The sequence below is a fragment of the Scyliorhinus torazame genome, chromosome 15, assembly GCF_047496885.1.
Source record: "Scyliorhinus torazame isolate Kashiwa2021f chromosome 15, sScyTor2.1, whole genome shotgun sequence".
Classification (NCBI taxonomy): Eukaryota; Metazoa; Chordata; class Chondrichthyes; order Carcharhiniformes; family Scyliorhinidae; genus Scyliorhinus; species Scyliorhinus torazame.
The window spans coordinates 140244216-140257416 of NC_092721.1; the positions used below are offsets into that span (position 1 = coordinate 140244216).

Here is a 13201-nt window from a genome sequence, read left to right on the forward strand (position 1 = left end):
CATGCCTCTGCTGCCCTTGTTCTTCTAGGTCAGTGTTTTTCAAACTTTTTTTCCCCAGGACCCACTTTCACCAGCCGCCCGACCTTCGTGACCCAATGCCGGCTGACCTTTGCGACACACCATTATTGCTCATCTTTAATGCGACAGGTGAGCCTGCTTGGTCCTCACAATCTCACTTGCTTTGCCATTAATTTCTGCTAAGGACTTGAGTTGACGATTTTTCTCGCCGTATCCTTTGAAAAAAATCAAGAGGTTTGTCCTCGAACCCACCGGGGTTAGTCTTCAAATGCCTTTGAAGTCTTGAGGGTTTGAAACTTTAATTTGGCAGTACCTATCTGCATATAACGCACATGGACATGGCATCCTGATTTGCATTGGTAAAATTAGCAATGCCATACCCAAAAAAATCATCTTTATGCTGCTTTGTTCCTGATTTCTGTTTCTTCTTAATTGTTTGTTCACCAGAGGCTCTAGATCTCTGAAGACAGCTCACATCAGCATTGCTTAGTCCTACTGCGTTCTCTCCTGTGCAGCTCTCTCCAGCAGGTTCAATTGCAAGACCCTCACCTATGTGTGTCTCTGGCCCTCTTTCTTTATTATAAAATGACCCATCTTCAGTTCTTTACACAGTCCTGTTGCTTGCTTGCTGGCAGCTACAAATTGGAGGAATCTTTCCTCCATGATTTCACACCCAGAGCATGTGACATCAGTGTACCTGCTCTCTGCTGCCACTTCTGGCAGGAAGACTCCATCAATTAAAAAAAAAATCTGGTCTTGGGACTCCGCACTGACATCGGGAGGAGGCGGTCTGCCCCACTGGGCTCGGGACTTCTGCACTGCTAGATCTGGCAGAGAGAGCCGGACGCTGCGCGGGGTGACCGGCATTCTTGAAAGCTGGTCGCAACTGTTGGGTACTTCTTCCCATGATCTCAGGAACGCCGTGACTGATCACTCTGTGATTCACCCAGGGTCGTGACCCCGAGTTTGAAAATGACTGTTCGAGGTGGTAGAGGTCACAGGCTTGGAAGCTTCTATCCAGGAGCCCTGGCTAGTTGCTGCAGTGCATCTTGTACACTAAAGAATCACAACATTGGTACCAGTGCAGGAGGCCATTTAGCCCCATCACGTCTGCTCCGGCTCTCTGATTAAGCAATTATCCTACTTTCTTCCTGTAACCCTTCCTTTTCAGATGCTGTAATATTCTTTTTTTCAGGGCGAGAGGGGGAAAGTTTATTTATTTTTTAAAACAATGTTTTTATTGGCATTTTTCAATTTTACAGTCAAACCGGTGTCCGATATTTACAATTTATACAGTTTCTTATTTACATAGATTGCTCTTAGTATCTCTCTCTCCCCCCCCCCCCCCCCCCCCCCCCCCACCCCCGGTATCCCCCTCTTCCACCCTGGGTGATCCATCGCTGAGCTCCTGTTCTTATTTGTCCTCCCCTTCTGCGTTTTTTGTTGCCGGCCTTGTGGCCTCGATCAGGTCTTGGAATGGGCCGACGAATTGCCCCCATGCTTTGTGGAAAGTCCTCTTCCGACCCTCGGATGGTGTACTTGATCTTCTCCAGATGGAGAAATTCCGCCAGGTCTGCCAGCCAGTCTGCAGCTTTGGGTGGTGCTGCTGATCGCCAGCCGAGCAGGATTCTCTGGCGTGCGATTAGGAAAGCGAAAGCAAGGGTGCAGGCCCCTTCCTCATGTATAGCTCTGTCTGTTCCGATACCCCGAAAACTGGCACACTCAATTTTTACATTCAATTTGAAACTTACTTCTTTCATCTACACCAGTTACAGTTCCTCGTAACTGAGGTGTCAATAGCAAACCACATTTTATTCCTACATCCAAGTCATTAATAAATATGTTGACAAATTAAGGCCCTCAAACAGATCCTCAGAATACATGGATACATAGAAATTAAGGTGCAGAAGGAAGCCATTCAGCCCATCGAGTCTGCACTGGCTCTTGGAAAGAGCACCCGACCCAAGTCCACACCTCCACCCTATCCCCATAACCCAGTAACCCCACCCAGCACTAAGGGCAAATTTGGACACTAAGGGCAATTTAGCTTGGCCAATCCACCTAACCTGCACATCTTTGGACTGTGGGAACAAATCGGAGCACCCGGAGGAAACCCACGCAGACACGGGGCGAACGTGCAGACTCCACACAGACAGTGACCCAGCGGGGAATCGAACCTGGGACCCTGGAGCTGTGAAGCAATTGTGCTAACCACCATGCTACCGTGCTGCCCTACGCCATTTATTGTATCCTGCCAACCTTTTGTCCGCATTGTCTGTCCCCTACGTTCCAAACAATTTCTAACCCAAGTCAAAAGACTACCTTCAATTCCATGCACTCTGATTTTTGGCAGTAGTTTGTGAAATTTTATTTAATGCCTTATGGAAATCTAAGCAGTTAACATCCTTAGACACTCTTCAATAGACTGCATGAGGAGGTCCATATCTTTCTAGTGGATAATCATTCCTTTATTTGATCAGCTCCACTGGATTGATTTTGTGGCATTTTTCACACATTTGAATTTAAAATATACATGTCGAGTATCCTTTATCTGAAACCCTTGGGGCTGATTGCATTTTGGATTTCAGAAATCTTTGGTTTTTGGATACCGCAAATAAGTTTACATGAAAACAGCCTAAGCCTAGGCTAAAGTAAAGGAACTGGCTAGAAAAGAAAGATGAATCACTTTATTTTCACATGTTCACCACAAAAACCGCAACCAGACTTCCTATGCTAATGGTCGACAAGATTCAAAAAAGTGTTGGTTTTGGATGGGTTTGGTTTTCAGATAAAGGATACTCAACCTGTATCACTTTAGAAACTTGGAATGAATGTGTTCATAAATTAAAGACAAACTGAAGCATTCACCTCCAAGCATGCCTTTCGATCCTCACAATTCGAGAAAGTGGTCTTTGTTCTTTTGAGATAATGTTGGACTTTGTGCAAGATGATGATTTCTCTTTTGAATACATTTAGCTTGCAATTCAAAATTTGACTAGGATGCAATACTTTCCATAACAATGAAGTTGATAATTTCACCAATAACAATTTCATCACTAAGTTGGCATCTGCAATAAACCAGTCACTGAAATAATGAGGAAAGCCTCATTGAGGTTTCATACAGTAAAACAATGACCCTGTGCCCCTCAGGGAACTAGTGAGCACATCTTTGGTTGCTCATATAACGTAATTTTTTTGAATTTGATCACACTCAATGCTACATATCTCCTTAATTTCAGTGCTGGCTGCAATCAAGACAAAATATTAAGCACTCCTTAAGACAGTGGTTCGGACCCTTTCTTCCTTGTACATCTGCATAGAATCGGAGCAAGTCCACTCATCCAGCTGATGACAATGTAACTGCAAATTTTTATATTCTAGCACTTACAAAATGCAGTATATTTGCATTTCCTTCTTTTTTTTTTGGATAAAACCAAATTTGTTCAGATCTTCTGACAAATTAAAGAACATTTCCATCCAATTTTGTATTACAAAATGAACTTATGTTCATTTTAATGTAATAGCTAGTCATATTGCATGTAATTTCATTGCACCATTATTAAAGTAGTCTCACCTACATTCGCGTCCTATGTATCAGATAAACAAAACATAAGCAGTGATGCAGAAGTATATATATTATTTTGCTTTTGGACAAACATTTTATTGGCTTATCAAAATTGTGGAATCTGTTCTTAGTCCATGACCATGAAAAGCAACTATCGAAAACATTAATTTTTCCCATGGACAGGAGACATCAACAATAACTATGGGTGAGGGTAAATTAAGAACCATCCAGTTATTTTCCCAGTAATTTGTCCTAACAAGTAAAGATATGTGGAACAAAGTAGCTTTGACAGATTTTACTTACCTCTCCAAGGTAGCAGATTTGTTTATGTGCAACTTCAACAAAAACTTCTATGATCAAGTTAACAGTCTCAGGTGTGTTCTTGTAAATTTCCATTAAACCAATGCAATTATTGAGAAAGTCCATCAAAAAGGTGAACAGAATGGCTACATTGTCTATCTGTGTTGCTTCAGCTATTCCGCAAAGTGCCTCCAGTGTAGCAATGATCTCCTGCTTCACCTCTTCTTCCTGACAGATTTGTTGAAAGTTTTCTTGGTTTATAACATTAAGAAATCGCTGTTGGAGTGGCTGGAGAACCTAAGAAAAATATATTTTACAAATATAGGATAAAGTAAATCACCATGGAATGTTTCTCATCGAGATGAGGGTTTTAATAAACAAATTGTTCATTCAAAATGTAATTAAGAATTTGCTCTGCAACATTTCTACAGATAAGTCTGAAAATCTTTTTAAAAAATCTAATAGATGTCTAATAGTCTCAAGTGGACAACTGAGCAAGGCCTTGATGGTAGCTCAGCTTGCATTGTAGTTTTGATCTCCTTGGTTAGACGGCAATGGGGTGTAGCCATCTGGGATGGCCACTTTCGGAACACAAAATGGACACTCACAGAGACTATAGGGAAATGTGGACAATACTAAGCAACAAGCAGGCACAGAGCCTGAATGTATATTTGGAAAGCAGTCAGCAGACGGAATCAAAACTCTGGGTCGATTAACATATTGATGGCCCATCTCCGAGCAACAAAGGACTAATACTCAGGTAGCCGATACTGTCTCAGACATCCCGGCGCCAGTACCCCAACCGAAAGACACAAACAAAGCAAGGCCAACGGCCACCTAGGACACACCCATCCATCAGGGCACCCACCCCTTTATTGGTTTAGATCGATGACAATGATCAAGAAGCTGCCCAATTAATTGGGACCAAGTTTAAGGCCCGCCTAAAAGCACGCAAAGCCCCTCCAAGTATAAGGAGGAAGCCCCACCAGAGATTCAGCCTCTTGGATTCGGCTCTCAAGTGGAGAGACCCTTCCACCAGCATCACCAGAAGCAAGTAAGTTCAAGGTCAACGCTCGCTACCAGACGGACGACCTTAGCTGTACGCCTGTTTCCTCTTCGAACCCAACAGCCTCAGATCCGAACAACGGCCATTGTTCCTCTAAGTGGGCACCCAAAGTTTAAGTATAGGTGTTAGTGATAGAGATAGTTTAGTTTGTAGTATTATCGTGCATGAGTAGATCTTACTGTGTGTAAATAAATAGTATTGACTTTGAACTAACTAACTGGTGTATTGGCTCTTTGATCGGTATTCGGGTTGAACCTTGTGGCGGTATCGAGAGATACCTGCCGACTCTGAGAGTATACTCATAATTAGGATTAAGAAAGGCGACCATATTGATTGCTATATTTATAGCAAGTAAACAGAGCAACAGGGGCTTACCTGATGGGAGGGATTTTTCTAATTCGTGTCTGAAGCATATGGATTTACATGGTAACAACAACCTATACTTAAATAGCACCTTCACGTAAAATAATCTCAAGGCAACTCTCAGGAGCATTATAAAGCAAAATACCAAGCCAAACAAGGATGTATCAGACGAACGACCAAAAGGTTAGTCAACGAAGTAGGTTTTAAGGAATGTCCTAAAGGAGGAACGTTAGGGAGAGACATGGAGAGATGTAGGAATAGAATTCCAGAGCTTAGGTCCCCCTAGTAATAGTTTAGGATTTATTGCGTTTATTGTCTACAGATTGATTTCAAAAGATCACTACAATGATCTAACATAAAATCAGAAATTCAGCCACATGGCTGCCAGATCAAGCCCATCAATCTGTTCTTACATAATAATTGATGTTGCATTTCCCATTGCAACATACGAACTCCTAAAGCAAAAGCCCTTTTTTAAAAAGTCTGAATTAAATGCTAGTGATGCTGCTCCAAGCTTTTTTTTTTAACTGAATGTATATAAAATGAACATAGATTCTAATTAATACCGGGGGGGTCAAATGGTTGTCATGTCCCAAGTACCCAATGATCAATGGCCACGTATCAGCAGAACCAATTTTCAGGCTTATGCTTATAATAGGGCATATATGGTTGCAGCATATTGCATCAAGGTCTGGCAATACGACACAGCTCATGGGTAGCATTACTAACTAGCTACTCAGCTTTAGCAGCACGATAGCAGTGTTTAGCACTGTTGCTTCACAGCACCAGGGTCCCAGGTTCATGCACGTTCTCCACGTGTCTGCGTGGGTTTCCTCCGGGTGCTCCGGTTTCCTCCCACACGTCCCGAAAGATGTGCTTGTTAGGTGAATTGGACATTCTGAATTCTCCCTCCGTGTACCCGAACAGGCGCCGGAGTGTGGCGACTTGGGGATTTTCACAGTAACTTCATTGCAGTGTTAAAGTAAGCCTACTTGTGACAATAAAGATTATTATTATTATTAGATGGCATAACACACACTAAGAACTGGCTTTAGATGTTGAAATTGCATTAAGTACAGATATTAAGATTGGAAACTGAAATGGTTATTGAGTACACAACTCTCCTTAACATTAGCCAATGCATCAAGTGATGAGCTCTACATCACTTAAGACCATAAGAGGGCGGCATGGTGGTGCAGTAGTTAGCACTGCTGCCTCACAGCGCCGAGGAACCGGGCTCGATCCTGGCCCTGGGTCACTGTCTGTGTGGAGTTTGCACATCTCCCTGCATCTCCATGGGTTTCACATCCACAACCCGCAACCCAGGATAGGTGGATTGGCCACGCTAAATTGCCTCTTAATTGGAAAAATATTTTGAAAAGAAAAAAAATTAAGACCATAAGATATAGCAGCAGAATTAGGCCATTCAGCCCATTGAGTCTGCTCCTCCATTCAATCATGGATGATATATTTCTCAAACCCATTCTCCTGCCTTCTCCCCATAACCCCCGATCCCCTTATTAATAAAGAACCTATCTATCTCTGTCTTAAAGACACAATGGCTTAGCCTCCACAGCCTTCTGTTCCACAGATGAACCATACTTTGGCTGAAGAAATTCCTCCTCATCTCGGATTTAAACGATCGTCCCTTCAGTGTGAGGCTGTGCCCTCGGGTTCTAGTTTCTCCTTCTGGTGGAAACATCCTCTCCACGTCCGCTCTATCCAGGCCTCTCAGTATTCTGTAAGCTTCAATACGATCCACCCTCATCCTTATCCTTCTAAATGCCATCAAGTACAGACCCAGAGACCTCAACCTCTCCTGTATGACAAGTCCTTCATTCTGGAGATGTGAACCTCCTCTGGACTCCCTCCAAGGCCAACCCATCCTTCCTTAGATATGGGGCCCAAACCTGCTCACAATATTCCAAAAGGGTCCACCCAGAGCCTTATACAGCCTCGGCGGTACATCCCTGCTCCTGTACTCTAGCCCTCTCGACAAGAATGCTAACATTGCATTTTCCTTACTAACTGCCAACGGAACCTGCATGTTAACCTTAAGAGAATCCTGAACTAGGACTCCCAAGTCCCTTTATGCTTCTCATTTCCAAAGCCTTTCCCCATTTAGATAATCATCTATGCCTCTATTCTTCCTACCAAATTGCATAACCTCACACTTTCCCACATTGTATTCCATCTGCCACTTCTTTGCCCACCCTTTAGCCTGCCCAAGTCCTTCTGCAGCCTCCCGCTTCCTCAACACTCCCTGTCCCTCTACATCTCTTTGTATCATCTGCAAACTTAGAACTCAGTTCATCTTCCAGATCGTTAATGCATATTGTGAATAGTGTGATCCCAACACTGACCACTGCGGCACACCACCAGTCACCAGCTGTAATCTTGAAAAATACCCCTTTATCCCTACTCTTTGCTTTCTGCCAGTCAGCCAATCCTCTATCCATGTCAGTACCATGTCCCTACCATGGGCTCTTATCTTATTTAGCAGCCTCCTGCAGGGCAGCTTGTCAAAGACCTTTTGGAAATCTAAATAGATCATGTCCACTGGTTCTCCTTTGTCTAACTTCCTCGTTACCTCCTCAAAAGAATTCTAACTGATTTGTCAGACATGACCTCCCCTTGACGAAGCCATGCTGACGCTATCCTAATTTACCATTCACTTCCAAGTACGCTGCAATCTCATCTTCGATAACAGACTCTAAAATCTTATGAACAACCAAAGTCAAGCTAACCGGCCTATAATGTCCCATCTTCTGCCTCCCTCCATAAACAGCGGTGTTATATTAACCATTTTGCAGTCCTCTTGAACCCTCCCTACCTCCAGTGATTCATAGATGTTTACAGCATGGAAACAGGTCCTTTGGCCCAGCTTGTCCATGCCGCCCAGTTTCTATCACTAAGCTAGTCCCACTGGCTCACATTTGGCCCATATCCCTCTATACCCACCCTGCCCATGTAACTGTCTAACTGCTTTTTAAAGGAAAATATTGTACCCGCCTCTACCACTGCCTCTGGCAGCCCGTTCCAGGTGTTCACCACCCTGTGTGTGAAAGAATGTCCCCTCTGGTCTCCTTTTGTATCTCTCCCCTCTCACCTTAAACCCTCTAGTTCTAGACTCCTCTATCTTTGGGAAAAGATGTCGACTATCTAATTTATCTATGCTACGCATTATTTTATAGACCTCTATAAGATCACCCCTAAGCCTCCTATGGTCTAGGGAAAAAAGTCCCAGCCTATCCAGCCTCTCCTTATAACTCAGACCATCAAGTCCTGGTAGCATCCTTGTAAATCTCTTCTGCACTCTTTCTAGTTTAACAATATCCTTCCTATAATAGGGTGACCAGAACTGAACACAGTATTCCATGTGTGGTCTTACCAACAATGTATTTTACAACTTCAACAAGATGTTCCAACTCCTGTATTCAATATTCTGATCCATAAAACCTAATATGCTGAATACCTTCTTCACCACCATGTCCACCTGCAACTCCACCTTCAAGGAGCTATGAACCTGTACCCCTCGATCTCTTTCTTCTGTAACTCTCTCCAATTCCCTACTATTAACAGAGTAGGTCTTGTCCCGATTTGATTCCTGAAAGATCACCACCAATGCCTCCACAATCTCCTCAGCTATCTCCCTCAGAACCCTGGGGTGTAGTCCATCCGGTCCAGGTGATTTATCCACCTTCAGGCCTTTCAGTTTCCCCAGCACCTTTTCCTTAGTGATGGCCACTACACTCACCTCTGCCCCCTGACTCTGGTATCCCACTGGTGTCTTCAACTGTGAAGACTGATGCAAAGTACCTATTCAGTCCCTCTGCCATTTCTTTGTTCCCTATTACTACTTCTCCGGCCTCATTTTCCAGTGGTCCAATGTCTATTCTTGCCCCTCTCTTAATAATCCTTACAACATTGCATGCTTTTTCTTCTGCTTTTATGCTGTCCTTGACTTCCCTTGTCAGACATGGATGCCTTGTCCTCCCCTTAGCGTGTTTCCTCCTCCTTGGGATGAATTTCTGCTGTGCCTCCCGAATAACCCCCAAAAACTCCTGCCATTGCTTTTCCACCATCTACCCTGCAAGGTTTCACTTCCAATCAACTTTGGCCAGCTCCTCCCTCATGCCTTTGTAGTTACCTTTACTCAACTTTAAAACCGCTACATCTGGCTCCAGCTTCTCCCTCTCAAACTGCAGGGTGAATTCGATCATATTGTGGTCACTGCCCCTTCAGGGCTCATTCACCTCAAGTTCCCTAATCAAGTCTGCCTCATTACACATTACCCAATCCAGATTTGCCTGTTCCCTTGTGGGCTCTACCACAAGCTGCTCAAAAAAACCGTCACGTAGACATTCCACAAATTTATTTTCTTGGGATCCGAGACCAACCTGATTTTCCAAGTCGACCTGCATATTGTCCCCATGATTATTGTAATATCGCCTTTTTTATATGCCTTTTCTGTTTCCTGATTTATCTTCTGCCCTATACCCTGACTACTGCTCGGGGGTTTGTACATAACTCTTATATGGGTCTTTTTTCCTTTGCGATTCCTCAACTCTACCCACAGAGATTCTACGCTATATCATTTCTTGCTTTTGATTTAATTTCATTCCTTACTGACAATGCAACTCCGCCTCCTCTGCCCATTTGCCATAGGACACATACACTTGGATATTTAGATTCCAGCCCTGATCCCCTTGCAGTCACGTCTCTGTGATGCCCAAAACATTGTACCCGCCAATTTCAAAGTGGGTAACAAACTCACTTAACTTGTGCATTTAGGTCTAACACTCTCAGTCCTGTGTTGACTGTCCACCCTTCTCATAGTTGTCCCCTTTTTTGCTCTGTCTGGTTAAATTCCTGCTGCTTTCTGTACTCCTCTGTTCTATGTGCTCTTGAAACTATATTAAACTCTCCAGAGCCCTCAGTCCCTTTAACTAGTTTAAAAGTCCTCATCATTATTCTGCACTCCCACCTTCTCCTTTAAAGCTAATTTTCTAATTTTCCACGCAACTGAACCCTCCCCCCAACTATTTAGTTTAAAACCCTATCTACAGCTTTGAGATTCACCAGGACTTTAGTCCCAGCATGATTCAAGTGAAGACTGTCCTATCAGAAGAGCCCCCTCCTTCCCCAATACTGATGCCAATGTCCCATGAATTTGAACCAATTTCTCCCACACATTTGAAAGATTTATCTTTGTATCAAAACTTTTCACTTTACATTTGATCAGACATTCAATTAATGATGTTTTAAAAAAGGAGCAATTGTCGTAAATTAGTACTTAACTTGTTACGTGATTTTCTTTTCCACCTCTCCTGAAATCACAGACTTGTACTGAGTACAGTTCCACAAGTGCTGACTAGCACTTCATCCAATGGATCATTCTTGCCTAGGTATTCCTAGGATCCTGATGCAGGGTTATAAATTTGGCAGGAGAACATTTTGCCTGAATTCAGAGAAGCTTGACTGCTTCATAAATCACAAGGTCAACTCATTTTATGATGCAGGCAGGATATGGATGATTGGCATGCCACCAAGGAGGGAAAAAAACTTCCACATAGCACCTTTCACAAGCACAGGATGTTCCAAAGTGCTTTACAACCAATGAGCAACTTTTGAAATGTAGTCACTGTTGCCAAGTAGGAAATGCAGCAGCCAATTTACACATCAATGTGATAATGACTGGATAATCTGTTTCTGCGATGTGGATTTGAGAGATAAGTATTGGACAGGACACGGAGGATAACGCACCTCACCTTTTTCTAAATAGTACTGTGGAACTATCCCAAGACTTTGGTTTAACAATTCATCCAAACAGAACACCTATGACAGTGTAGCACTCCCACAGTATGCACTGTCATTTCAGTCTTGATTTTTGTGCTCAAACCCTGGACAGGGACCCAAACCCAAAACCTTCCAACTCGGGTGCCAAAATGCCACCAACTGAGCCGTAGCTGACACAAGGGCCAGATATTCTAGGAAAGCATGGGAAATTCAGGATTGGGAGCAGATCAAAGGTGTGCCTTGGAGATCCATGCAGTTAAATAGCGGAGTTGGCTTTTGGAAGAATAAAAATAGCTTTTTGAAGTGCTGCTGGTCCGAATTAGAGGACAGAGATGCAATAGTTGGAGTATCAGGGTAGAAACCATCCGATGCTGCAGTATGGACAATGAGGAAGGAGGAATTGTGCTTGCAAGTGGGATTGCTCGTAATTTCCATGCAGCAGGAAATTTAATGAAATAACTTGATCAGAAGTTAGAAAAGGTTTTCAGGTGAGTAATAGGACAGATATCGGATATGTGTGTGGGTCTTCCCTATATTAATCAACCATCATTTATAAAAATAACTTCTATTTAAATGGTGCTGTTTACATCTTTAGACTATTCCAAAGCACTTCAAGGCTACAAAGTACATCTGAAGTTTAGGCACTGTTTAATTGTGGGAAAATTCAGAAAGCAAGTTTCCCCAAACAGCAATGAGATAAATGACTTTTCTATCAATTTTAATAAAATAGATTAAAGAAGAAATGTTGGGTATGGCACCACAGAACTCTCGTGTCTTTTTCAAACCGTATCTTGGATCGCCACATGGGGTGGGGGTCAAATGGGGCCCTCATTTGTGTTTCACCTAAAGATGAATTCATTGCATAGCATCATGTTTCTTGCTCCAGAAACAAAATCACGTAGCACTCACATAAAGTGTTTAACTACCTGCCAGCACACTGAAGTCTCACAGCCAAAGTCATTGCTCCCTTACAATTACCATTACTTACAACCATTCCATAAATTCTGACTGACTGTAATTGCTGGATCTGGAGACTGCTGAGGTCAATTAACACTGTGCATTCCTGCTGTAGGAGAAGGTAATACATGCCAGAGATCTCGAAGAGCACATGCCAACATGACATTTCTCACCGTGCAAAGAGGAAGCAATGGCAATAATCAGCTTTCACTCTGCCCAGTGGCTGGATTGTGAAAATGAAGAATTGACACATGTTGAATCACACAGCACTATCTTGATCCAGAGGATGCAGATGTAGAAGTAGAATCTGATGTAGTTGAGCAGATGTGCAACAATCCCTGGCAGTCAAGCAGATGGATGATGATCTCAGAGAAACAGCCATGAAGACTAGGGTGCCAGCAAAGCATCAGTCACATAAGCTTGGAGAAAGTGGCAGGTGCATGAGCTTATGCAAAGTTCCCCCATGAAGTCAGTTATCTCAATGAGGAGATACTGAATAAACGTCCTCTGGCCTCAGGGGACCAATGTAATTACAACATCAACTGGATTGCAAAGTATAGTGCATTCTCCCAACAGGAACTAAAGAATTTTCAGTCAACTCTCTCTCAGGGATTCAAATATCTTATAGATTCAGCAAAGTCTTTTCTCCTAATTATCTCTGGTAACTAGAATCTTGTTCCCCGTACAAGTGTTGTTGTTTGTTCCTCAGGTTTGTTTCCCCTCACAGAGCAGCACAATGGGACGCTCCATTCAAGTGCAGAAAAGAGTCAGCCTCTTTCAGAGCCATCCCTTGGCTGAAGGTGAAGAGAAGACTCACCAAGAATATTTTGCAGCATCTCAGTCTCCAGGCCATTATGTTTAACATAGAAGAATAGTTAGAACAGGGTAGAGTAAAGCCAACATGGTCACAAGTGGCATGAAATGACAGAATCAAATAACATTTTTGGAAGTAGCTGGAAATAATGCAAGAGGACCAAATCGCCCCTAATTAACAACTGAAAACAAGTTACAAATATGCTAATACGGAGGCTCAAGATTAAGATTTTACTTTGACACAAAGAACTTGGTGAAAGGGCAGAAATCTTTGATGAGCTCTTAATAATGGTATCCTATTCATCTGTGGGAGGTATGCC

General features: G+C 42.9%; 1 protein-coding gene across 2 annotated transcripts in view; it reads right to left on the reverse strand.

Moving 5' to 3' along the window:
- Positions 1–13201, reverse strand: part of xpo4 (exportin 4) — a 207546-nt gene that overhangs the window by 20468 nt on the left and 173877 nt on the right. For both annotated transcript variants that reach the window (XM_072476835.1, XM_072476834.1), the window contains one exon: positions 3887–4180. In XM_072476835.1, the coding sequence (XP_072332936.1) occupies positions 3887–4180 (294 nt within the window). The remainder of the gene's footprint in view (positions 1–3886; positions 4181–13201) is intronic.